General features: G+C 48.7%; 2 protein-coding genes across 37 annotated transcripts in view; one reads left to right on the plus strand and one right to left on the minus strand.

The window, feature by feature from the left end:
• Window positions 1-25,930, plus strand: part of DCAF8 (DDB1 and CUL4 associated factor 8) — a 79,375-nt gene that overhangs the window by 29,464 nt on the left and 23,981 nt on the right. For 17 of the 32 annotated variants that reach the window (XM_008520473.2, XM_070608406.1, XM_008520471.2 and 14 more), the window contains 7 exons: window positions 3,213-3,285; window positions 3,752-3,809; window positions 4,325-4,432; window positions 5,849-5,979; window positions 9,671-9,790; window positions 10,216-10,332; window positions 10,929-12,877. In XM_008520473.2, the coding sequence (XP_008518695.2) occupies window positions 3,213-3,285; window positions 3,752-3,809; window positions 4,325-4,432; window positions 5,849-5,979; window positions 9,671-9,790; window positions 10,216-10,332; window positions 10,929-11,045 (724 nt within the window). In that variant the 3' untranslated portion in view covers window positions 11,046-12,877. Of the gene's footprint in view, window positions 1-3,212; window positions 3,286-3,751; window positions 3,810-4,324; window positions 4,433-5,848; window positions 8,327-9,670; window positions 9,791-10,215; window positions 10,333-10,928; window positions 12,878-20,630; window positions 20,697-20,881; window positions 21,229-25,930 lie in introns of those variants that run through there. The other 15 variants (XR_011536933.1, XM_070608414.1, XM_070608413.1 and 12 more) reach the window with 4 other exon arrangements.
• PEA15 (proliferation and apoptosis adaptor protein 15) lies at window positions 13,225-23,673 on the minus strand. 5 transcript variants are annotated; one of them, XM_070608431.1, is made up of 5 exons: window positions 20,719-20,802; window positions 18,952-19,062; window positions 16,767-16,940; window positions 15,407-15,562; window positions 13,225-15,256 (listed from the first exon to the last, which is right to left on the minus strand). In XM_070608431.1, exons 1-5 carry the CDS (start codon window positions 20,741-20,743, stop codon window positions 15,192-15,194), a joined length of 531 nt encoding a protein of 176 aa, XP_070464532.1. In that variant the 5' UTR covers window positions 20,744-20,802; the 3' UTR covers window positions 13,225-15,191. The 5 variants fall into 5 exon arrangements, with proteins under 5 accessions (XP_070464532.1, XP_008518702.1, XP_070464535.1 ...); XM_008520480.2 differs by having other exon boundaries at window positions 18,952-19,074; XM_070608434.1 differs by lacking the exon at window positions 20,719-20,802 and adding an exon at window positions 20,592-20,677.

Genomic DNA, 25,930 nt, shown 5'->3' on the forward strand with positions numbered 1-25,930 from the left:
TGGGAAATCCCTGTACTGCCCTCTCAGTTTTGTTGTAAACCTAAAACTGCTCTAAAAAACGATGTCTTCAAAATAAGTAGAAATATCAAGCTCCTTCCTGTCCTATGCTCAGAAAATAGGGGAAAAATTTGTATTCATCTTTGTATCACCACTGTCTAGCACAGGGGTTGGTAAACTACACCGTCTGTTTTTGTAAATAAAGTCTTGTTGGAACACAGCCACAGCCATTCATTTGCATATTATCCATGGCTGCTTTCATGCTACAGTGGCAGAGTTCACTCGCGACAGAGACTAGCTGGCCTGCCAGCTTAAAATATTTAACTGTCTTGCCATTTAAGAAAAAGTTTGCCAACCCCTCTTCTAGTATCATACCTAGAATATAGTAGGTTCTTGATAAATACTTATGGAAGAAAGGAGAAGAAAGGTAAGAACTTCCCCCATGAAGAAGAAGGACAAAAAGCATTAGATACTGAGGAACACAGAATAGTCCATACACCAAAATATTGAATATTTAAATTTTTTTACTGATTTGCTGAAATTTATGATGGCTTAATGACATTTGAGAGCTGTTGATTTAGACATAGTTTAGAGGAAAAAAAAATCTATCAGCTGATACATTTTCTGAAGAATAGTAATGGGTAATATGGTAGTTTCCTCTTTCTGTTTTTTTTTTTTTTTTGGTTCATTTAGCAAAGCACACATTTCCTGGATAGTCTCTTTATGCAGGATATTAAGCAAGGGATTGTGGAGAATACAAACATATATTGATTCATTCGTTTATTCATCCAGGATTTGCTGAGCATCTGCTGTGTGCTAGACACACTCGGCTAGACATGATCTCTGCCTTTAAGGAGCGTTCTGAAGAAACAGATATATAAGGATTAAAAATATTACATAGGGCCGGCCCTGTGGCCAAGTGGTTAAGTTTGTGCGCTCTGCTTCAGTGGCTCAGGGTTTCGCCGGTTCGGATCCTGGGGTGGACATGGCACCGCTCATCAGGCCATGCTGAGGTGGCCTCCCACATAGCACAACCAGAGGCACTCACAACTAGAATGAATATACAACTATGTACGGGGGAGCTTTGGGGAGAAGAATTAAAAAATATATATATATTACATAACTTAGTATTACTCATCTATAAAGTCTCAGAGTTTGTATTTGAACTCAGATCAGACTCCTTAAATATGGTAGAAACCATTTTATTAGCTGTTCTTCCTCACAGAGGAAGTGTTAAAGACAAATGGGTAATTAGTATATCAGGTAGAGGAAACAGTATGTGTAGAGGTAAGATAAGATGTGACATGATATGTTTCAAAGAAGCATAGCTTTTTCATTTTTTTGTATAATGTATGGGATCTTTGAGAAGTGGTAGGCAGCATTACTAAGGAGTGTGGACTTTAGTAGAAAGTACAAAATCATTGAAGAGATTTAAGCAGGGAATTTACATGAAATTTTGCATTTTAGACATAATTCTGGTGACAGTATGAGCAAGGAAATCAATTAGAAGGATACTACAAATAATGTAGGCAAAAAATGACTAAGGGTGGAGAAAGCAGATAAAGTCAAGAAATATACTCAGGGAGTCGAATTGACAGAAAAAAAATTAGTTATGCAGGAGGGAAAGGACCTGATTTCCCCTATGGCCACCTAAATTTAGGATAGTGCTGTTGACAAGAGATTCAGGGGAAGGGGTAGGTTTGGAATGAGTTTAGTTTTAGAAGGAGGAGGATGAGTTTACTTTGGGTCATCCCGTTACAATGTTTAGTTGGCATGTAGCTACAGATCTAGAGCTCAGAGTTATTGTAGACTGGAGACATAGATTTAAGAGACGTATATTTGTATATAAGTGGTGGTTAAAGCCCTGGTAATAAAATTTGATCACCAAAAGAAAGTATTAAGCAGAATTTTTCCCACCTTTTGAATCTCTGGCCTCTTTGAGAATATAAGGAGAACTATGGAAAAATACGCATACGAACAGTCTCTGGGCATCCGTGTGCTTCTTGGACTCTAGGTTAAAGTTTCCGTATATACAGTCAGAGAACTTAAGACCAAACCTCTTGGGAACATCAACATTTAAGGGATAGACAAAGAAAGACAAGCCCATGAACAACATTAAGGAGTGGTTGGACATCCAGGAAAGAAGGTGTTTCAGGGAAGGAGTAATGAACAACGTCAGGACGAGAGGAAGGCCTGAATAGTATCTTGCTGGCACTGGCAGTTAGCTTACTGATGACTTTAGCCAGAGCAGTTTCAGTCGTGAGTTGAGGGTTAGCTAGATTGGAATGGATTGAGAAGTGAGTGGGAAGTGAGGCAGTGAAAATATTGAATGTAGATTGCTCTTTTCAGGACTTTGACTGCAAGAGGAAGGACAGAAAAAGCAATAGTAGGAAAAGACAGTCAGTAAAAGGAGGATTTTTAGAAAATGGGCAGACAGTGATGAAGAAGAGGTTGAGAAAAGTGGACTAATCAAACAGACAAGGTCCTTGGGGGGTGAGATTAGAGTAGCTGTGGAGAGATAAGACTCTGAGATTGGAGAAAACTGATGGGTGAGGACAGGGACTAGAGCTGTCTCCTTCCTCACTGTATTTGCAGCACCTCGCATAATACTTGGCACATAGTATGGGCCATAAAATACTTGAATGAATGATTAAAGTTTGGATTGGAGAGATGAGGGAAGGTGAAGATAGGTCGATGCTTGATGAGAATGAAGGAAGGAGAGAGGGAATCTTGAGGAAATATAGGTGGCGGTTTCTAATAGTTGTTGGGGGGATGAGAGGGAGATCTGGCCAAATAAGATTTCAAGAAAGGATTGAAGACCCACTGACATATAAAGCATGATCTCTGCCCATGAGCAATAAACTCTATGGGGGATGTTACATACACACAAAAAGCTCTATAGTAATGTTGTTATTTCAGTGAAAATAAACAGTAAGTGATATAAAAGCTGAGAGGAGAGAGAAGCCACTTCAAACTGACATAACTGAGGATTACTGCTTGAAATGGGAAGTGCCTGGATAAAAGAGTTAGCGTTTGGAAAGAGGGTAGGAAAAGAGGACCTTCAAGGAAGAGCACGAGCCAGAACCTTGGTTGGGGAATATCCTTAATCTGTCTTAATATCCAGCTGTCTGCTGTTTCTGCCACTACATCAAATTGCAACTCTTTAAGGGATCGTTTTATAAATTTTGACATTTTCATTTCCTCTTCCACCACAGGATTTATGACCAGAGGAAAATTGATGAGAATGAGAACAATGGAGTACTCAAGAAATTCTGTCCTCATCACCTGGTAAGGTTCATGAAGGGCCAGTGGCTCCAGGCTTCCCTGACTTGACCCCAAAGCTGCCCCCAAACTTGTTGGTATTGGGGGGAAGAGCTTGGACGTTTGAGTCAGACACCTGGATTTGAATCCCTGCTGTACCAGCTTTCTGATCTTGGGCAGTCACCTTACCTCTATTAGCCTCAGTTTTCTTATTGACAACAGAGATAAAGATCTTGCCTTGCACCACGATGGTCAGGGCTAATGAGATAATGTGTATATAAGATGGCCAGCACACAGAAGACAACCAACAGAAAGCCTTCTCCCCCCTGAGGTGGTCATATTTCATCAGTTGTATTCCTGTCTCTGTCTTTCTCTCTCTCTCTCTCAATCTCTGAGAGAAGGTATAGGGGAGTTTGAAGGAAAACCTGTTTCCTGAAGGTGGTATAACAAATGGGGGGGTGGGGCATCAGTCAGTATCTGCTCCTTATTGCAGGTGAACAGTGAGTCCAAAGCAAACATCACCTGTCTTGTGTACAGCCACGACGGCACAGGTACGTGAGCAGGGCCCAGCTCCTAGGCTGGCATGCCCCCTCTGTCTAGGGAGCTGCTGAGCCAGTGAGGCATGTGCCCTCCAGTGCTCACCGCTGTGCTATAGCTCCAAGTGGAGCAGCTGGGGAGTAGTTGCTGATGGTGAGCACACAGTGGGAGGATGTAGCAGATGACCCTTGGAGATGCCAGGCACCACTTGCAGAATGCTGCAGATGATATTTGCCAGGGCCTGTCCTGAAGCCCAGGCTACTTGCCTGAGCAGGTTCTTAAGCCTTTGACTCATTTCTGAGTTAACGGGTATGATCTTCCTGGGCATTCTGCTACCCCTGGGTTGGCAGCGTGTTCCTGGTCTACCCTAGACACCTGACTTGCCTGCTGTTCCAAATGAGTAAGATGGGTGCTGTACTTGGGTATTAGGAGGGGGCACTACTGGCAAGAAGCCCCACCCCAACCCCCAACTCCTGGTCCCAGCTTTTTTCAGCCTTTGCCTTCACTGCTGTGTGCTTGTTCTTGGCAGAGCTCCTGGCCAGTTACAATGATGAAGACATTTACCTCTTCAACTCCTCTCACAGTGATGGGGCCCAGTATGTTAAGAGATATAAGGGCCACAGAAATAACGCCACAGGTGAGGCTGTCTTTTCTGGGTTTCTATAGCTTAGGTCTGTTGGCTTGGAGAACAATAGTATCTCATTCAGGTTGTACAAATAGGAGCTACCTAAAGGAGTAGACTACCTGTCACCAAGAGCAAGTGAGAGTATATCCCTAATTGGCCTAGAGTGTTCATGGGCCTACTGTGCTAGAGGAGAAACGGCTCTGGAGCATCTCTCACCACTGCAGTGATGTTACTTGGTTTGGGCATAAGGACACTAGAATGACTGTATTTTTTTTATGACTTCAGGTAACTTCATGATTAAAAGGCCTGTTAGGGAGTCCAAGAAGGCCCTCCTTAGTCAGTACCAAATTGCCTAAAATAGGGGGTGAGCTTGTACCTCGAGGGAGGAGGAGGAAATGATTCTTTTGAATGACACAGAGGAGGAGGAATGGTGATAGTACTTTACCCAAATTTGCATTGAAGATTGGCCTTTTTTGTTCTGTCTGTGGTTCCCAAACGTTGCTGCGCAATGGAGTCACCTGACAATCTTTTAAATATACTGAGGCCATACTCCCATCTCCACACATTCTAATTTGAACGGTATGGGGTACAACTTCATTGGGATTTTTAAAAGCTCTCTGTGTGATTCTAATGTACAGAAAAGTTGAGGAATCACTGCTCTTTGCTGTTGTTCCCACTTCTAACAGATATCTCATAATTTTGACTTGGAATGGGCAGTTTTCCTTTTTCTCCTTAGCTGGGGAGAAGAGAGGGAAAAACCTATACTTGGATCTTAGTCCATGGGCAGACAAAAGAAAGAGTGCCACTCTCATGACTGGTATAGAACTGGACATAGTAGTGGGACTGCCGGCTTCTCTTACTGATTTCAGAGAGTGGAGCGCTGTTGTTCAGTCTTGGTAGCAAGCACAGTTCAGATGTTTCTTATAGGCACTTGTGGCATATACCTCCATCAGTCCTGGGTCAGCTGATGACCCAGGAAGCATTGACAAGGTACCGATGAACTACATATACCAAGGATAATCCCAGGACATAGGGCACTGCTGCCTGACACTGGGCAGAGCTGGGATGATTCAGGTTGAGACAGATAAGGCGTTAGTGAAGCCTGTGGTTGTTCAGTAGGTTGTAGACTAATGAGACTCAGGCTGTTGCTAAGGGACTGCAACTCCTCAGCCCTTTGGAGCTCTTTGGGAGAATATAAATACTCTCTGGGACTGGTATCTTGTTAAAACTATCTATTATACATGCATAATCTCTTGATTTTTTTTTTTTGTGATTTTGTGATTTTTTTTGTGATTTTGTGAAAATGAAAGAAATTCTTTGGCTCTTAGCTGATGTGCAGTTAGTGAATAACTAAATTGTCTATGAGATAAATATATATAGGCCTGATGCCAACCCTCATGCGGTTTATTTCCTCATTTATCATTTCAGTAAAAGGCGTCAATTTCTATGGCCCCAAGAGTGAGTTTGTGGTGAGCGGTAGTGACTGCGGGCACATCTTCCTCTGGGAGAAATCATCCTGCCAGATCATTCAGTTCATGGAGGGGGACAAGGGAGGTGTGGTGAGTATGGTGTGCTGGGCTGGCTGGCTCCCTATTCTCTCCAGTCATTAAGGTAGGTTTTAGCAGGACCACTGAATTTTCACTGTGATACCATAATACCATGTCTTAGAGGTCTAGCCAGCTAAAAGGCAGTATTGCCTGGGGGTGCTGAGGTTTTGATGGAATATTTCCTTTCCTTTCCTATCTTCTGCCCCTCTAAGGCACAGTTTATTGAGAAGAAAAAGAAATCTTAGGGTAGAACCTCTGGCCACTGTGAGGTATCTCTAGGCGTGGACCTTTTCCAAAACAAAAGCATTAGAGATGAAGGCAGGCCATCCTACAGAGGAGCATTTTTTGGACAATTGGAAAAATCAGAGTCTGGTTCGTACATTAGATAATATGGCATTCGATGTTAAATTTATTTGATGAGATAGTAGCATTCTGTTTATGTAGAAGAATATCTTTGTACTTAGGAGATACATATTAAGTATTTAAGGATGAAGTGTCAAGCTTACATTCAAATAGATGCAGATACACATTTATGTATATATAGGGAGAGAGCAATTATGGCAAAATGTGTGTTGGTGTTTTTTTTAAAGAATCTGCAACCTTCTGTCCAACCCATGATCATATCTCAGGCTGTTTGTCCTTTGAATTCTACAGATAACCTCCTCAGAGAGAGGGCAAAAAGGAAATATGAGGATCCTGATTTGAGGAGTGAAGAGTGGTCAGCTCTTAAGTTGTATCTAAGGGCCAGCCCCATGGCCGAGTGGTTAAGTTCACATACTCTGCTTCAGTGGCCCAGGGTTTGGCCAGTTCAGATTCTGGGCATGGACCTAGCACAGCTCATCAAGCCATGCTGAGGCGGCATCCCACATAGCAGAACTAGAAGGACCAATAACTAGAATATGCAGCTATGTACTGGGGGGCTTTGGGGAGAAGAAGGAAAAAAAAAACGATTGGCAACAGATGTTAGCTCAGGGCCGATCTTAAAAAAAAAAAAAAGATGTATCCAGCTAACCATATATTTTTTTTCTTTTTTGAGATCCAGAGTCAAGAAGGAGTTCAGTAGCTTTCTATTATAAGGTTTTTAGATTGTAGAATATATGAAAGAGAGAGTTTGGGAGACTACATTGTACTGATTACCTGAGATAGTCTGTTTAAGAGCCTCTAAAGAATGATTGAGACAGCTTGGTCTCTCTTCTCTTTCATTCCTTGTAAGCTGTGGGGAGCTGCAAAGAGCCCAGCCATCTCTTGATGAGGTTTATCCAGAGAGTAGTGTTATAATTTAGAATGGTTCCTTGCAGTCAGGATCCCATTCCTTGTTGTGTTTCTTGCCCTGGATTGAAGCTATTTCACATTTTCTTCTGGTTTCCTCTAAATTTTTGAGATCTAGGACCAGTGTAGATCCAAGGCTTGAATGTGGTCTGAATGTAAGTGTCTGAGAAGTCTGAACTTGAAGGTGTGTCTTACTGTTGCCTGCTTCATTTCCTACTCTTCCAGTAGGTCCTCTTCTATTATCTGCAGTGAACACACCCAAAACACTGGAGTCTTAATGAGAATTCTGCATTAGGCATGTAGTCAGAAGCAAGTCAAAAGTGGCCAGTGAATCCTTTCTTTATCATAAACTATTGTCTTGCGTTCTGTTCCCAAGAGATGCAGGGCTGAATGCCCTCCCCTAGGCCAGCACTTGTCCATTCTCAGAATCACTCTGCAGGCCAGTTTGTTTTCAGCTCAGCCAGTATCAGGGTTTGATGATTAATCCAGGTGCTCAGGTGGGGAGGGCATCCGTTTGGGATGGGTGGGCCGCAGGCCTGAGTTTTTCTGGTCATAAGAGTGAGGGACTTGGACAAGAGGTATAGAGCCTGTACCCTGAAGTGAGTTTCCTGGTTGGTTCTTGCCTCTGTGTAAGCTGAATTATTCATGTGATCCTCAGTTGGCTCCCTCTGGTTTTTTGTCTTAACTTCCCAGCAGTGGGGTCACCAGGCAACAGCCTCAGTGCAGACTTACAGCAGTTCTATATCATAAAGTAGAATATTAGAATCAGAAGAGATCTTAGAAGTTATCATCCACCTTGCCCAGGTCTCCCTGACTGTTTTTGGCTCAAACTCTAGTCCTTTCTTTGTTCCCATTCAGGAATAAGGCTGGGGGATGATGTCAAAGGACAATCCTTAGTCTCCCGAAAGCACTTTGCTACTTCATCCCTTTCCTAACATCCCCCAGCCCAGTCATCTAAGGCCAGAGCTCTTTTCTCTGCTCAGGCATTATTCACACAGGATAAGTCCTGGCATTCAGACAGGTCTGGTGAAGTGATCAGGTACCCTGGCCAGAAGCTCTCTGTCGGCTCCCCCTGCAGGCTCCAGCTCAGGTACTGTATGTAATTTATTCTGTTGTTCCTCTTGCACTTCCTAAAAGAGCCCAAATATAAACTTTGCAGTGAACTGATATGTGGAGTGAGAGAAGGAGGATGAGGAGGGAAATGGGGTTTCTGCTTTACCCTTAGGTTCAAACTCAACTTTAGTTTTTTCTGAGCATTTATTTGATTATTTGTAAAATGGAAGACAAAGAAGATGTAAGTCTATAGGTCAGTTTTATTTTCCATGCTGGCCCCGGCTTCCCCTCAGCTGCTCTCTGCATGTGCAGGCAAGGCAGAAGAGGTTGGTCCAGAGAGAACTGAAAGAGGCTTTTTGCCAGGGGTTGTTTTCTTGAACTACAGAGCAGCTGCAAGGTGGGGTAGGGTGAGGTGAGGAGTGGCTAGGACCACACCTTCATCCTTCTGGGTGCCTTTTCTGTCTATTCCTCATCTAACCAAAAGCCTGAAAATGCTTTAGCAGCTAGATCTGGGACCAGCTCTTCCGGTGGGCATGGAAGCTACCCTTCCCTACCCTGTTAGGAAGGTTGATGATTCCAAGTCAGACAGCAGGGGGCATGGGTGCTTTTGGACAGAAGGAAGCTGCCTAAGCCAGAAGGCCTCTCTGCCTGCCATAGTTCATTTCTCCTGCTCAGTGAATATACCCAGAGGGTGGCTGAATTGAGGCTGTGGGTGCCCCAGGAAGCTGCCTTGCTATATACTGTGCTGCCCTATAGCTGAGCCTATTGTGCTTTTAGGGCAGATAGCAGGATGCTGTCCCCTGGGATATACAGCGTTCTCCAGCAGACATGTGTCTCCACTACCCTCTCACTCCCCAGCTCAGCCTCTTCCCAGCCTTTGCCTTCCTCCAGTTCTAGTAAACCGTGCCAAGTAAATGTAATTGTTCTCTGACTCTTCTCTGGGGGCTCAGCGGCAGCTGCTGCTTTCTTCATTTTTAAAAATTTGCCACTTGGTGAAAGCCACTGAGATAGTTTTTTCCAGCCTTGGGCAAGTGAAAGTGTGGAATCTGGAGTAAATGAGGTCATCTGGACCACATTGCCTTTTTGTGAAGCCAGCAGTAAGTTGGCCAGTTACTTGCCCACCCCTGGGCTCTGTCTGGGGATGAGGCCACCCCTAACTATGTAGGAAACGAGAGATGGGCCTGGTTTTATACCCAGTCTATGTCCAGTATTTCTTCCACCCCCAGGGCCCTTTGGCCTAGGCTCATGATGGGTGGGCCTGCCTTTCCAGCAGCTGCCTTAGCCCTAATCGAAGACAATTGTTTAGCTCAAGGTGAGTAGTGGTTTTTAAATCCTGCTCACACACACACCTAAACCTGTGCTTTCCTTTCTTCCTGACTAGGTAAACTGTCTTGAGCCCCACCCTCACCTGCCTGTGCTGGCAACCAGCGGCCTAGACCATGATGTCAAGATCTGGGCACCTACAGCTGAAACTTCCACTGAGCTTACAGGGTTAAAGGACGTAAGTAGCTGACGGTATATATTGTTCTTTTTACTTATCCACATAGTGTTATGAGGCTTCATTGTCATAGGAAGGAACAACTTGCTGCCCAGTTCTTTAAAGGCACTGCTCTAACACTGCTCCCCCACATTCCTGTCATTGCCTCTCGAGGAATAGTCCCCGTTCAGGGGGCCATGGGGCAGCGTGGAAGTGCCTCTAGTTCCTGGTGGAGTGGGGATAGGGACATCTTTAGGAAGAATCATTCTATTTTAAAGCCTCTTACCTTTCTTAGTGGATGAACGTGGGGCATCCTTTCGTAATCTAATCTAGCTCCACTTCAGCTTAACAGTTCCTAAGGGAAGTTTCTATTGAGACAGAACACCAGCCTTTTCTGATCAGGTCCAAGGTTCCTATTCATTACCGGCCCCAACCCTTTTCGGTTGCAGGTGATTAAGAAGAACAAGCGGGAACGGGATGAAGATAGCTTGCACCATACTGACCTGTTTGATAGCCATATGCTCTGGTTTCTCATGCATCACCTGAGGCAGAGACGCCATCACCGGGTAAGCTGGAGTGGGGAGTGAGCTCCCAAGGGCAGTGACCTTCTCAAGAGGGTAAAAAGTTCCGGTGCATACCTCCTCACTACTTTCAAAAGGAATCAGGTGGTCTTGGCGGGTTTCCTATCCATTGTTCCCCATCCCTATCAGATCCCTGATGTAGCTTCGGAAGAGCCACCAGGAGAAATGGGTGGTGTCTGCTTTTTGTTCTCCATCGCCATGCATGCATAGTGCCTTCTTCATAAAGGCAAAGACATGAGGGTGGGGAAGGAATTGAGAAGAAATAGTAAGTCTCAAGGTGACTCTTCTGCTTTTCTTCTCATGCCAAAAAAGGCCTAGGACAGAGGTTAGCAAACTGTGGCAGTTGGCATGCTGCCTATTTTTTGTAAATAAAGTTTTATTGGAATACAGCCACATCCATTCATTTATGTATTGTGTCTGTGGCTGCTTTCACACTACAACAGCACTGCTGAATAGTTGTGACAGAGATATGGCCCATGAGCATATAATATTTACTATGTGGCCCTTTAAGAAAAATTCTGCTGACCCCTGGCCTAGAGTATTTCTAGGGAAATTACTAACAAGCCTTTCCCATCCTACAGCGCTGGCGAGAACCTGGGGTTGGGGCCACAGACGCAGACTCGGATGAGTCTCCCAGCTCCTCAGACACATCGGACGAGGAGGAGGGCCCCGACCGGGTGCAGTGCATGCCGTCCTGAGGCCTCGTACCCAGGAGGGGCGGGCTGGGACTGCCAACCCGATCCTGCCTGGGCAGCCCTTTCCTGTCCCAGGCCCTTACATTCAGCAGAAACGCACTTTGGACTTTTTGCTTTAGATAAAAGAAAGACATCCCAGGAGAAGGACAAACCAGAGGGGAGTGAACCTACAGAGTACCTAGGAGCGGGAGTTGAGCCCTGGAATGGGGTTCCCTGGAGAGGTCCATAGGACTCAGCAGAAATGGCCTCTCCCCAAAGCCTTTTCTTTCTTGGGAGAGGGGAGCTTATTTTGTTAACTGGTTTGGGGTAGGGAACGGGGTTTCCTTTTCCTTAATGTCCCTTGTTTCTTGGGTGGGGGGTGGGGGGGATAACTGGCTATTCAGTACCAAGGGGCCAGAGTGGGGGTGGTAGAAGTGCCACTCTCCCTTTGGTTAGGTTTTTGACCTTTTTTTCCTTTATTTTTAAAAAGTCTCCGACAGTTTCATTGGGTTTTTTTCCCCCCTGAGCAACCCCATGCCAGGATCCTGTTTTTCTGGGAAGTCCTTAGAGCCCCTAACCATCCCACACGCTTCACTTTCCTTTCCACACCCCATTCATTCTCTGTACCTATCACAGTGTTTTGCACTTGATTATGTATCCTTCACACTTCTCTTCATCCCATCACCCCCTCATTAGGTCTGGTGAGGGAGGTTGGGGGGAGGTAGGAGGAGGGGCAGAAGTGGAGGAAGAATAGGAAGGATGTTACCTCTTGTTACTTTAAAAAAGTTTGGTGGCAGCAATCTCCCTGTCCCTATCACTGTTAGAGGCCTAATTTTATATCTATAAATATATTAAAAGCAAGTCAAACTTGGATGTATCACGTTAAAATTGTCAAAGTTTAAATATCTATATATTCTCTATGACTGCAATAAAGGGACTTACAGGAGAGAATGAGCGAGAGTAATGCTATGGAGGTGACACCTGGGGTCAGCTGACCCTCTGTGTATGGCCATTGGAAATTGAGGCTTACCCCTTCTGTTTTAGGAGGCTTAAGAATGGAAGGATCCTCAATTCTGCCCTTCCCTACTTTCCCACCGTGGTTTCGGGATTGGGAAAACAGGAAATTCCTGTCAGCTCTTTGCCTCAGATCTCCTACCTCTTCTTAGGTCTTGTGGAGGTTCCCAGGATGGCTCTTCTAACCAGAGACTGGCCCATCTTTAAAACTTACTGGACTATAACTTCAGGAAGGGTTCTGCCACTGCGGACTGCCTCTCCTAGTACTGTGTGTGACAGAGGACACACTCTTACCTTTCGCTGCTTGATTCTTTATCCAACTCCACACCAGCTCCCTTCCTAATGGAACAGTATAGGGGAAAGACCTCCTGGGTTTGACTTTTCATACCTTGTCCACCTCTTGATATCTTGGGATTGAGGGACAAGTCGTTAATCTAAGAATTGATTAAATAAGGTGGCTAGGACTTGGACACCTGTCTTATCACTGGTCACTGAATATGAAAGTCCCAGTTGAATTCTTGCCCTTAAATGCTTTTGCTGCTATTTCTTTGCCCCTAACCAGGAATTCTGCATCCTGGGACAGTCAGATTATACTAGAACAGGTCAGGAAGGAAGGGAAGAGTGAAAGGATGGAATTCCCAGACTCTCCTTCCTTCTGCCCCTTTTCCTAGCAGCTCTCAGACCAGATGTTAGCTGCTGCACTTCCTCCCTGAGATAGGGAATGTGTGGTGACTGAGTGGTCTGTGTTCCTATTGCTAGTGGGGTGATGGAGTGGGCTGAAAACCATGCACTCTGGAATTTGTTGTGTATTTTCTCTCAGTAAAGCTTTTTTTTTTTTCTGACTGATGCTCTCTGTGTGATATGTGGGCCATTCACTTGTGATCGGCTATTTTTGCTTCTTCCAATATAGATTCCTGGCCCTTATTAGAATTTTAGGAAGTCCAGTCTGGGATTTCCATGTTTCCAGTGCTTGGGCTCCAGTTGGAGACTGTTATAAGTGGAATTGGCCCCATTGCTGAGTGATACTTAGGAGATGGGGGAGGAGAGAGGTAACTATTAGGGGTGTTTTCCTGATCTCTGTTCTAGGCTGCAATGAGGGATTTGGGGGTAAATATTGCTCCCCCTCCCTTCCCAGTCATTCACAGCCTCCAAAATCTAATCATTCACAGAAATTCTAGAATCAATCAGGTACAGTACAATCAATCACCTTTATTCCAGGGTTAGAACAAGGCCGTGCACACTGCAGACAGAGGAGCACAGGATAGGGGCGATCTCACAGCAGTACAGGGGGTGGGAGGGCAGGTTAGTCTTTTTAGATTATTTTGCCTTACAGAGAAATCACTAGACTCTGCTGAAAATGACCCTGTCTCCCTTCTCCCATCTCATCATCTCCTCTCATCAAAGGAAGGCTCCTTATTCATGCATTCTCATTCTCTCACTCTTGCTCTCGCTCTTACATAACGTATCCTGACTGGAAGGACAATTCATGTTCACTCCCCCCCTCCCAGTTCTACAAGTCTCTCTCTCCTTGAGGGAGAAGCCAGACAGGGCTGGGGAAACTTGGGAAGGTCCTTTAAGGCAAAACTGGAGTAGTCGAGGTGTATTTGTTAAGGCAGGTGTCCGCAGCAGTGGCCAGAGGGGACAGGCAGGCTAGGCTGGGCTAGGAGTAGAGATTGCTCTCCACCCAGTCTGGCTTCTTCCCTCTTCCAACAGCCAGCCCTCCCCTCCCACTGAAGTTTTGCTCCCACATCCTACAAGCTTCTAACTTAAACTTTGTCTCAATAGTCTCTTGAAACTGCATGTGAATTTAAAGTTAAAAAAAAGTTTTCTTTTTTGTTTTGACTATGTAGCAATTTGACTCTGCCACTCCCTTCACTGTGGCATTCTCCTCCCACCCCCGCTCTGGCCTAGACAATAAGTTAATGCTAGACACCACAAAAAAGGGCAGACATGGCAGTGCGGGTTTAATATACATATATGTAGAATATATATGTACACACAGTTAGCACGGTCAGGATGGGGAGGAACATCTTGGGACAGGCAGGAGGCTGGGGTCACTGTACTCTAGTGATTTGGCTAGGTGTTCACAAGCCCAAGGCGCCAGGATATTGAGGGAGAGGGGTTACCAAGTCCCCTCATGGAATGAATTGGGGATCAGTGCAAAGGCAAACACTGTAGTTAACTTCTTTCTGGCTTGGAGTGTTCTAGACCAGGGAGAGAGGGAAGGTTGCCTGCAGTAACCACGTTGGGATCCTGTAGGTGGGGGCAGGATCGGAGTTAAAACCTAAGGATCTCATTTCCCAACCTCCCTAGGTTTGGGGTCAGTATGTGCAACAGTCTGAGCAGGAATAAAGGAGTGAAAAGGGGGGCCCCTCTCTTTGCCCCCATTCCCCATCTCAGGCTCAGTGGGGCATGCTCCCAGCCCAGTCTCTCCAGAGCAGAGGTGGGTGGAGGGTGTCTAATGCTGGGTGCTCCAGGGGGGTTGAACTTGGGGCCAGGAAAGGTTTCAGTGGTCATCTCTCATTAGTTCCCTGGCTCATACCCATCCTAGGCCCATGAGGGGAGCAAAAAAGGACCTGCTGGTGCCCAGGCCCTCCAACCTGAGGAACCGCTGGAAACTGGACTCCTCACCCAGTCCAACATGGGAGTACAAACACTGAACTCTGGCTTTTCTTTGCCCCTTCCAAGTGGGGGTTGGGTAGCCTCTTCACTTTCTCTTCCACTGCTTTCCATTAGATGGACCCACCTCTCCCATGCCTCACCCCTACCTGGGCTCCTCAGTGTAGGAAAATACAGGTCCTTTCGGCTCACACGCTTTTGAGATGTGGGGGAAGATTAGAGGAAAGGGAAGTAGGAGAAATGTGCCCATTTCTATTTGCATAGAAATAGCCTCCACCTCCCTCGAGTGGGGAAACTAAGCCCCCCCCCAGCCCCTGACCCCCATCCCCTCACAAGGAGGAACTAGATGAGCTAGACATACAGACAGACAGCCAGAGCGTGCGCACACGCACACACACGCGCACAGTAAGGGGGTTAGGACCAAGTTAGTAAATGGGTAGATTGGGGAGGGGGGTTGTCCTAGCCCCCTCCCCAGGAGGATGGGGGAAGGGAGTGGTCCGATGAAGGTCCAACCTTCCTCCTCTTCCTCCCCCTTGCTCAGGCTTTCTTCGGCGGAGGAGCCAATTTGATGATCTCTTCCTCAGAAGGCTGCCGGATAATGTCTAGGGGCAAAAAGGGATGTGTCCAGGGATGGAAGTCATGGGAGACACCAGGCAGGCCCATTGAGCATTAGCTCATGCTCCCAAAATTCAAGTACTCCAAGGATAATCCATGGAGGGGCAGAGGTGTATGTTAAAGGCATGGCCTCTTACCTTTGTACTTCTTGGCACTGGGGATACGGGTTAGCTTGGTGTCCAGCTCATCCTCCTCAGAGATCTTCAGAACGCGGGTTCTGTAGTCAACCACCATAGTAAGTAGGTCAGGACGGCGGGAGATCTCAAAGATGTGCTCAATGTAGGAGAGGTTGTCTGGAGGAAGGCAGGAGACTGAAGGTCAGAGCTAGGCTTTGGAGGTCAGCCTCCCCTACTCTACCAGACCAGGCTTCTGGAACCAAGACTGAGTTGCTCACATTGGTTATTGGAGCGGGCAACACTAGAAGAACAGGGGCTACTAATCCAGGAAGAGAAAGCTAAGGCACGAAAAATAGAGAACAGAGGACTGTTCCCAGGCAGGGCAGATTGCTGCTCAGTGAAGTTTCTAGATTATGAATTTAGAATGAGGGATTTAAGTTAAATACCAGGTCCTATGCTGAGGGGACGGGAGAATAGAAAAATTGACTTGGCTTCCAAATACCCAACACCCACCCTGTCCCTCTTCCACTTTTCTCCAAGTAAGCATCAGAAAGAATTTCCCAGAAGCACATGTGGGACTGGAGACGTGGAATCTCTAGACAACCCAGGAGATTCTGGGCCTAGTGAGAAAGGTAATTCTGAACGAGAGAAGGCACAGACAGAACCAGAAGGATGATCTCCATGGCTTGGCCAGTTCTAGGAGACTGCAGATGCACTGAGACCTCCTTCAGCCTCCCTCCCTGCTATCCATGCTCCAGTCAGATTAGTATCTCAGCAGGGCCCTCAGGTCACTCACCTCACCCATCAAATCCCCTCTCACTCAAGCCCCTCCACAGCACAGCTTTAATTTCCCTTTTCAGCCACTTCTGGATGTGCCCTGTGCCCATACCAGCCAAGCTGAGCAGGACCCCTGCTTTTCCAAACACACCAGACACTCCCACCTCTGTGACTATGGCCGTTTGCCTGGCATGCCCTCCTTTGGATCCTGCGTTTGACATCCCACTTGCCTTTCAGGGCCACGATAAATACTGATTCCTCCCTAAAGCCCTTCCCAGAGCAGTGGTCTCTAAAAGTGGCTAACAAAATGTTAGAACTTCTGGTTTTATTTTAAATTTTATCACTTTTAACCTCTATTTTAATATTTTATTATATATGTGATAATAGCACAGTAGTGTCTGAGTAACATTTTTACTGATGGGGGCATAGTGAAGAATGTAAAGACTACTACCCTGGAGCCCCTCTACATTCTTAAGAGCATCTCTCCTATCCTGCCTTGCCAGAGGAGTACACTTTGTGTGTATAGGAGCTCTGAACTCATCTCTACTGAGTGAACTGAGCCTGAAAGACTGATAGTAGGATGCCTGTCCCCCAGGCCCCCTACCTTTGTCCAGCTTGTTGTGGCTCTCCAGGAAGCTAAACCAGGCACTGCCAGTAGTGATCTCCTCACTCTTCTCACTGGGGATGTCCTCCTTGCAGGCAGACTTGAGCTGTTCCAGATCTTCAAGAGTGATGTTGTTGGTCAGGTCCTGGAGGAGGGTCCCGTACTCGGCCATGACTGGGGTTGGAAGGAACAAAGGGAGAAGAGGCTGAGCTTGAGTTTTGGGGTCTGGTTCACTCACTGGCACTACCTACCCCCTCTACCCTACCAGGCATGTGTCTAGAACTGCAGAGGGACCTAAGGGAGGTGGGACTAGACAGAAAAAAACTCGGAAGCTAGGGGCTAGTCTGGAGCCTAGAGCGACAAGTCACACCTCCTTCCCCCCACCATCTTTTTTCTTTGTTTTTCCCCCTCTAACAGTATCCCTGGCAACAGCTCCCCTGACTGAGGAGGCGGTTACCATAGCAGCCTGCTCCCGACTTTCTCACCCACTGCCTCCAAGTTCCCCCCAGAATCGCCCCACCCACCTGCAACCCCTCCCCCTGTCAGGAAAAAAAAAAAAAACACTCCAAAACAACAGGCAGGGAGAAGCTTGCTGTGGCAGTGAGAAGATAAAAAGAAGGGGCTGGAGGGGGTTGGTTAGAGCTCATGTGTTCTAGCTTCCATTCTTCCCCAGAAGCAAAGGGGTCCCTCACTTCAACTCCCCACCATCCCACTAATGATAGTCATTTTGGATGGATGCCTAGTTGCTTGGTCTAATGGTCCCCTGGCCCCTCCATGCCCAGCCCTGTATTCAGTTATAAGGGCTCGGGGGGTGGGAGCCGGGAGTGGGGGAAGCAATGGGCCACCCCCACCTTTGTGGAGCCCATTTTCTCCCTTGATCGCTGCTGGACCTCCACACAGCCCTCTTTCCTAGCCTTTGTGCTATGTCTACAGCCCCCGCGCCCAAGAATACCAAGCGGCTGGCTCTGGCCCCCTGCCCAGTTCCCAGGCTGGCTGGGTGGCAGGGGGAAGGGGTTTAAATGCAGCTTCGGGAGTCTGGCAGGAAGGGGGCTGCCACTCCTGCTTGCATCAACATCCAGCTGGCACTACTACCTTCAGCAAGACCTCCCAAAGGGGGCTGGGCAAGGCTGGATCTCATCTAGGCCTTCACCCACCCCATCCCTCTTTCTTGAAGATCCTTAGGTGAAAAGGTAGAGAACATGCAAGGCCCTCCTTCCACTCACTAAGACAAACTCTAGCGGTGAGTTTAAAAGGGACTTTTTTTTCACACAATGAGTATATATTTCTTTTATAATCAGAAAAGTAAAGGGGCTGGCTTGGTGGCGCAGGAGTTAAGTGCACACATTCTGCTTTGGCGGCCCGGGGTTCGCTGGTTTGGATCCCAGGTGCAGACATAGCACCGCTTGGCACACCATGCTGTGGTAGGCGTCCCACATCTAAAGTAGAGGAAGATGGGCATGGATGTTAGCTCAGGGCCAGTCTTCCTCAGCGAAAAGAGGAGGATTGGCAGCAGTTAGCTCAGGGCTAATCTTCCTCAAAAAAAAAGAAAAGCATTTTAAAAAGTAAGTTACATGGGCTGGCCCTGTGGCCAAGGGGTTAATTTCACACGCTCTGCTTCGGTGACCCAGGGTTTCACTTGTTCGGATCCTGGGCACGGACCCAGCACTGCTCATCAAGCCATGCTGAGGCAGTGTCCCACATGGCAGAACTAGAAGGAACTACGACTAGAATACACAACTATGTACTGGGGGGCTTTGGGGAGAAGAAGAAGAAAGAAAAAAAAGATTGGCAACAGATGTTAGCTCAGGTGCCAATCTCTCAAAAAAAAAAAAAAAGTTACGTTATAAACACTGGCTAAACCAAAGGGTAGGGCAAGGAGCTAGACGACCTTGTACTTGACCGAGCCTGCCCACAAATCACCCCAATAATGGGCTGGGAATGTGGCACATAGAAAGGGGCTGGTGGACACAACCCTGTTTTCTTTATTTCTGGCCTGTATGCAGGGAAACTGAGGCAGAAAGGCATGCCTGCTACAAAGTATGAGGCATGGGCCCAGAAGTCCCCATTCCCAGCCTCCTACTGGGACCAGAACAAACAAGCCTCCCTTGATAGCAGGCACTGTGACACACACACAATGAGCCAGGCGGCAGGGCCAGCACGACCCCTACAAGAAACAGGCACTTACAGGCACGCTCACTTGCACACCCAGGTGCAAGCAGACAGAAGGGCCCAGCAGTGGCCCTGCCAGGCTGGTACAGGAACAATGCTCTCTGACTGTCAGCACCAGGAACCGTCTCTGCGTTGAAATCTAGGTCACAGCAGCAGGCTCTGGAGCCCAGCCTCTCCCCACCCCCCCCCCCCCCCCCGCCACACACACACTGATAATCCGAGGACAGAAAAGGTGGGATGCAGGCAAGGGGGACGGTGGGGAAGGGGTCCAAAGATGGGGATAATAATGAGCGGGGGGTGGGGGTGGGGAGTGGTGGGCTGAAAAGGGCAGCAAGGGAAGGAGGCGAGATGTCCCCAAAAAGACTCTGCCCCCATGGAGGCAACCCTGGGACCAAGTCCTCAGCTGGAAAATGGGACAGAATTTAGGGTCATCCTGCCCTGTTTTCACATGGAAGAAGAGTTTGTAAATAGAGATCCTGTGGGAGGAAAGTGTGTGTGTGTACGTGTACTCCCAAGAGGAGTTAAGATTTAAGGCTCTGAATCTAAAACACAGACTTACAGGGGAGGTGGGCGGGAAGGGATTAATGTGTGTGAGACACCCACCCACAAAGACTTGAGGGTGGGGGGCAGGTAGGAGCTTTCTAAGAGAGTGAAACAGATACATGGAGGCTCTAAGAGAAATGGGGGTGGGAATGTTAGAGCGCCAGGCTCCTACGTATGGATGTTGATACCTGGGTGTGGGCGCAGGTATGGGCAGGAGGCAGTGGCTGGGATCTGGGCATGTGTTTGGATGATCTGGTAATGGATGTGTACGTGCCAGCACTGGATGTGTGGCTCTGAGTGTATGTGGTCTGTGTGTTTATCTGTATCTGAACCAGCTGAGAGTATGTGTAAGAAGGTAGATAATCACAGGCTCACATCCAGAGAACAGAGGAAGGGTGAGGGGAGCCTACAGAATGGAGGAAGAGAGCCAGGGTTGGGAGAGGGAAGGAGACTGAGGCTGCAAAGGAGGTATCTAGTCGGGGGAGGGAAGGGGGGCAGGGAGCACAGAGTCCACGATGGGAAGGCTGAAGCCTCAGCTCAGTGGTTACCATGGCAACCGCAGTTCTAGGTGCCCCCCCTCAGTCGTCAGGACAATGACACCACTGGATGGGAGGGGTGTGTGGAGTGGTGAGTAAGAAGGGACAGACAGGATAGGAGTAAGGCCTCTGAGGGAGCAGGGAAAGGCAGCCTGGTTGCCTCCCTCCCTGGAGAGATCCCATTTGCCCAGGCCTGGGTGTGGTGGCAGGGGCCAGGGCAGGATAGTTTGGGAGGAATATTGGGAGTAATGAGGAGGGGGAATTTCCTTATGTGGAACTCAAGTCTCACTTATCACTGTCCCTGGGCTGGGCTGGCCATGGTGAGTCTTCACAGAAACCATGTCACTTCTCTCACCGGAGATTCAGAATTCCTTAGGGCCTGTAGAGAAGTCTCCTGCCCTCCTAGCTCTGAAAACTTCAGATCTCTGGAGAGCGCAGAGGCTGCCCAGGGAACACCGGGCAGCCTGGGCGGAGGCCATTCTTGGGACAGGATACCAGGGCAGGAACCGGGAACCGGAGCCGAGGCTGCCAGGAAGTCAGTCCCCTTCCCTCCCAGATCATTCTGTGCTCTGCTCACCGCTTCCTCACACCTTCCTTCCTTCCTCCTTCTTCCAAGCTGGCCCCCGGCGGAGCCCTGACAAAGGTCAAACCAACTGAGGATGCTGGGGAAGAGGGGCAGGAGGTAAGGATCATTATATACTGACCTTCTAGGGTAGCAGTTGGGAGCATGACAGGTGGGTACTCCGTGGGCACTGGGGGTACTTTGAGAAGCCTAGCAAAATGGGATAACCACCTGTGGAGGAGGTGGCAGCACCAAAAGAATTTCTATGCATTTGACATTAATTCATGATTATCCCCTCTCCCTAGCATTTGGTTCCAAATCCTCGGTAAATTTAAGAAAGCCTGAAGATGAGGAGCTGCTGCCCCTCCTTGCCTCACATCTGTGACAGCTGCCTAACGCTGAGGGGTGGGGCCATCCCACACAGCTGCAGGGACCTGGAGATCCCTGCAAGGGGCAGGAGGGGGCTTGTAGGCACTCAAGTCTCTCAGTCTTGTTGCCTGGAGTTGGGGGTTGGGACGGGTAGTAATCAGGGAGAAACAGATGGGTGGGAAGGGAAGAGAGCAAGATTCCTATTTTAAATTTTATCTGTTCCCAAATTCAAGCAATCTTGTAATTCATCCCTAATTACTCCTTTAATATCATACTCAATTGACTTCTTGCCTTAGCATCCATTCAGCTTTGGGGAGGTGGGGAGTGTTTTTAGTCCTGTAATGAAGGAAGAAGAGGGCTCCAAGTCTCCAGAGTCAGCCTGGGAATGAGGGCAGGCAGGATACCTGGGCCTCAAAATGTTCAGTCCAAGAAGCAAAATCGGTTGCCCCTGGGCAGAGGGACAGGGCTAAGCCTTTAGCCCTTAGTTTAAGAGAAGACAGACCAGACCCAAGATGAGGGCATCAGGAGACACCTGGCATTGGATCAGGCAGGGCAGAGGAGAGCTGCGTGACGTGACGGTGGGGGGGGGGGGGGGGGGCCTCTGCCGCTCTCCACTCCTAGTTGTCTCTCCCTACTTCTATTTCTGTTTCTTTCCCATTTCTCCGTTTCTCATCCATTTCCTCTCTCCCTAATCTATCAGTCTCTCTTTTCCTCCTTTCTTTTCAGTGGCCTTTCATCCTATCCCACTTGATAGTAGCCATGAATACTTAGGACTCCTGGGTCTATGACTCAGTGGTCCCCATCTGAAGGCTCAGAGCTACTATACTGTTAGGAAGGAGTGAGCATCCCTGCAGTAAAGAGGTAGAGTGAGTTTGGTGGGGAGGGGCCTGGGTTGGTTGGCTGCATACAGGTTACTGATGTCCACCATTGCATTGTACATGAGCATCTGAAGGAGAGTGTGAGGGGACGGCATGGCAGTCTGTGGCCCTCTTCTTCATGCATGACAATACATGCACACGTGATGGGCACAGGTGTCAGGGAAGTGAGGAAGTAGGCAACCAGGGCAGCCGACAGCCTAGGGCATTTCTGGCAATTTCCCCAATGGAGTGTTTAACCACAAAGGGAAGAGCAATTAAAGCTAATCGCTCTGACAGCCTGGGGGCCAGACACATACTAGAGAAACAAAATATACATATTCAGCATGTTTCCCTTGAGTCCCTGTGGTCTCACCACCAGGCTGCTTTCAACCTCCCTGACTGCTGAGCCTCTGTGGTCCATTCCCAGCACTCTTCCCACTCTTCTGACCATCTCTGTCTCTCACTTCCTCCCTCTCCCTGTCCCTGACTGTCTGTCCCTCTCTCCATGTGTCTCCCTTTCACACACATTCTCCTCATTCTCTCTCTCTGACTTGGGCTCCATCCTTGGCTGACTCATATTCATTCTTCCTTTTTCTCCCTCTCCCTTTCTTCCACCCTCTCCTCCATCCCTTGGCCACTCTTATGCCCAGGAACCAGCCACTCCCAGCATCCTGAGCTCTAACTGGACCCAGCAAGAGAGGCCACCAGCAGCCCCTACCCTCCCTACTCACCCAGTTTCAGAACACCAGGCTCACTCGCGCTCAAGATCCTCTCTCCCTGTCCTAAAGTGAGACCAGGATTTTCTCCCATCTTTTCCCCTGTTTTAAAGAAGCACTCAAAGTCCAGGGCTGGGAGAAGATGCCCAGAAAATTAGGGTGGACTTGGGGACAGTGGTCCCCACTCAGCTATCCTGCTAGACTGCTGTTCTTCCAAGACTTGCACATGGGAGGCAGAGGGGGTGAGGTGGGGGTTGGACGTGTAGTGCAGCAACATTTGTGATTTGCTGTATGCGAGACGATGTGTGTAAGAGTCACATGGGTGTGTGTCACTGTGTGTGCTGGTGTGTGTCTTGTAGGTGTGTGTGTCCCTGTCAGTTTTGACATGGATTATATGAAATAGGGGTTTTACAGTTAGCTACTTCACTTCTCTACACCCCCAGCTCCTTCCTCCTTCCCTCCAGACAAGCTTTCGCCAATCCCACCTCTTCCCCAGGTGCAGAGGGCTAGGATGAGGGCACATGGTGCGAGCGGCCAGGTTTGAGCCCTCGGAGCAGGGGCGGCTGCCGGAGGAACTGAGGCAGGGTTGGGCCGGGAGACCGCCAGCCCAGGAGAGTCCGAAGCCAGAGAAGGGGAGGGAGGGGCGGGAGCTGGCCCGGCCGAGCCGGCTGGGCGGGAAGCAGGCTCCATCCTAATCCCCAGGCCCCGGTCCGACTCCAAAACTGCCGTTCAGCCTGAAATGGGCGGCCGAAGCCACGCCGCCTCCAACACACCTCGGCACTCGGGACTCACCGACACATACCGAGCCCGTGCGGCCTGACACAGAGCGGACCCGTCCGGGGCCCCCGCTCCCCATCCGGCCCCGGGCGTCCCGGATCGACGCCCCTCCGAGCCCAGACTCCAAATCTGCCCCCTCCCCGCGACACATCTCCTCTCCGCCCTCTCACCGCCTCCGGGGCTGAGCGCTCAGGGCGCGGGCACTCCGGTGTCCCCGGTTCCTGAGCAGCGTCCGGAGCCTCCTCCTCAGCTCCCGCCGCCGCCGCCGCCGCTGCCGCTTCTGCCGCCGCCGCCGCCGCCTCTTCCGCCCGCGGAGCCCGAGCCCGAGCCCAGCGCCGCCTCACCCCACCCGGCCGGCCCGTGATGTCAGAGCCGGGGAGGGGCGGGGGGCGGGGAGCGGCAGGAGGGGGAGGGGAGACAGCCGGGGGCTGGGGTTCTGGAAGGCTCCTGGGATAGGGGACAGAAGTGGGGGAGGGCTGGAGTAGGTGCGCTGCCTCTTCCCTAAACCGCAAAACCCAATTCTCAGATTTCTTTCCCAATGGGACACTCCCCTCCCCTTGTGACCTTTCCATGACCACAGCAGCTGGGACCATGGGATGCACAGAGTGAGTTAGGGTTTAGGGATTTGGAAGGCCTTTGGCCTCTGGGTCCGCTTAGACTTGGTATTTGGAAAAACCTCTTTCCCTCCCCGTATGGGTTAGGGGAGCTCAGACTCATCCACATTGGGGGATGGGGTTAGAAGCAGGGGTTGGGGGGAGAAGCAACACGGGCCTCCTTCCCTTAACCTGGAGCCATGGATTCTCTCTCTCCAGGAAGATGCTAGCGGCCCCCTTGTGTTCCTCTCACCTTTCCCAAATATACCACCCTCCAGCCTTCCCCCTCCTATGATGTAATTTTATTTTCTGGGGAGAAAAAGAGCAGCAGTGAGCTCAGCATGCAAATATAGACAACTTGCAAAGCCACACTTAGCTCTGTCTCCTAGCTCTGCCCCTCTCCTCAGGCCCAGCATGGCAGCTCTCACTTCCCCTCAACCCCAGGGACTTTCCTCCCCCAGATTCTCAGCCAGACTGAAAGAGGGAAGGAAGAAGTGGGGAAGCATCTGTTTTTACCCCCATCTCCAGCCTAAGAGATCCCACCTCAACTCTGGCAGAGTCTGGCCCTGGGAAGAGGTCTGAGCTCCATCAGTGTTTGTACCACCTCTGAGAACCCCCTGACTTCACACCAGTTCCCACCTGGCAGAGACCCCGCAAGAAGCCTTAGCTGAGCCCCTCATTTCTTGAGTCTACACTGTTCCTCCAAGAGGCTCAGGCTCAGCTCCTGCTGCTTTTGGGTTCCACAGCCCTTCTCTTTGTTCTTCATCATCTCCTCTCCCAGTGCACCCTGTCACTGCTCCTTTGATAGTAACACACCCTCGTAATTTACCTTTGTATATATTTCACTTGTTCTGTGTTGCAGGGCCAAAAACAATTTTGTTGACCCATCTTTGAGACTCAGAGAAGCTAAACGACTTCTCTACAGCAGTGAAAGGTTCAGGTCTCCCAGAGTCAACCAGGTACAGGGGACCTTGGCTTCATGCTGGCTCTACTCCTTTCTTGGGCAGGTTATGCCCTTGAGCCTCAGTGTCCTCGCTGGTAAGATGGTGACACCAATTCCCATCTTAGAGAGGAGTTCTGAGATTTAGAAATCATCAGTCTTCTAGGGCCTCGCACAGATGGGTACTTAAAACATGGGAGCTATTATTTAGTCCAAGGCCTTTCACTGACCTCTGCTAGACAGTAGGCTCCATAATATTATTATACTGGCCCAGTGTCCATACATTTATTACATGGGTGCAAGTTGGATGAATACATGGTTTCTACTTTATACTCCTGTCACCTTCTCTAGGAACACTCCCTGGATTTGTTTGTAGAGGGTGAAAACTTCTCTAACTACAGGTCTCATCTTCTGTACTTAAAAATCCTCTAAGTCTCACAGCAATGCATTTATACCTGATCCATGAACACCGTAATGTCTTTTAGCTACGGGCTTGTTCAGTTGCTTGGTTCCCCCACCCCGACTCCTTGGTTCTACCACCCTGACTCCTTTATACTTACCCCAACTTGGGCTGTGCCAGAGAGAATGCAGATCCTTCCTGCCAGGAACTGCAGCAGGCCCAGGTCTGGGGGACCCCTATTATACAAAACTCAACGTCTCCTCCCCACTCCTGTGACCACCACTCAGGTCCATATTCTTCCAACTTCACCCCAATTATTATAACAATCTCTGATTATATGAGTTGGGCTCCCTGCCTCTGGTATCTCCATCAGCTCCCCTCCCTATATCCATTCTCTTCATCACTGCCAGATTAAATTTTGCCCTTCCTCCCCATTTTATAGGATTAAATTCAAACACCTCTACAACCGAGTCCCATTATGCCCACGCAACCTCATGACCGCCACTTGAACTCCTCGTCTTGTCTCTCTGGTTTCTTCTGGGCCCCAATATGACACACACCATTCTGCCAGTGCTTTTGATGTCTCCATCAACTGAAATGTCCCCTCCCCAACTCCTTGGCCCCCAATCAAATCCTACTCTTCCTTTAAGGCCTAGAAAATGCTCACTTCCTTTATGAAGCCATCAAAGCCCACTCTGATCT

The sequence above is a fragment of the Equus przewalskii genome, unplaced genomic scaffold, assembly GCF_037783145.1.
Source record: "Equus przewalskii isolate Varuska unplaced genomic scaffold, EquPr2 ChrUn-6, whole genome shotgun sequence".
In the NCBI taxonomy this organism is placed as follows: domain Eukaryota; kingdom Metazoa; phylum Chordata; class Mammalia; order Perissodactyla; family Equidae; genus Equus; species Equus przewalskii.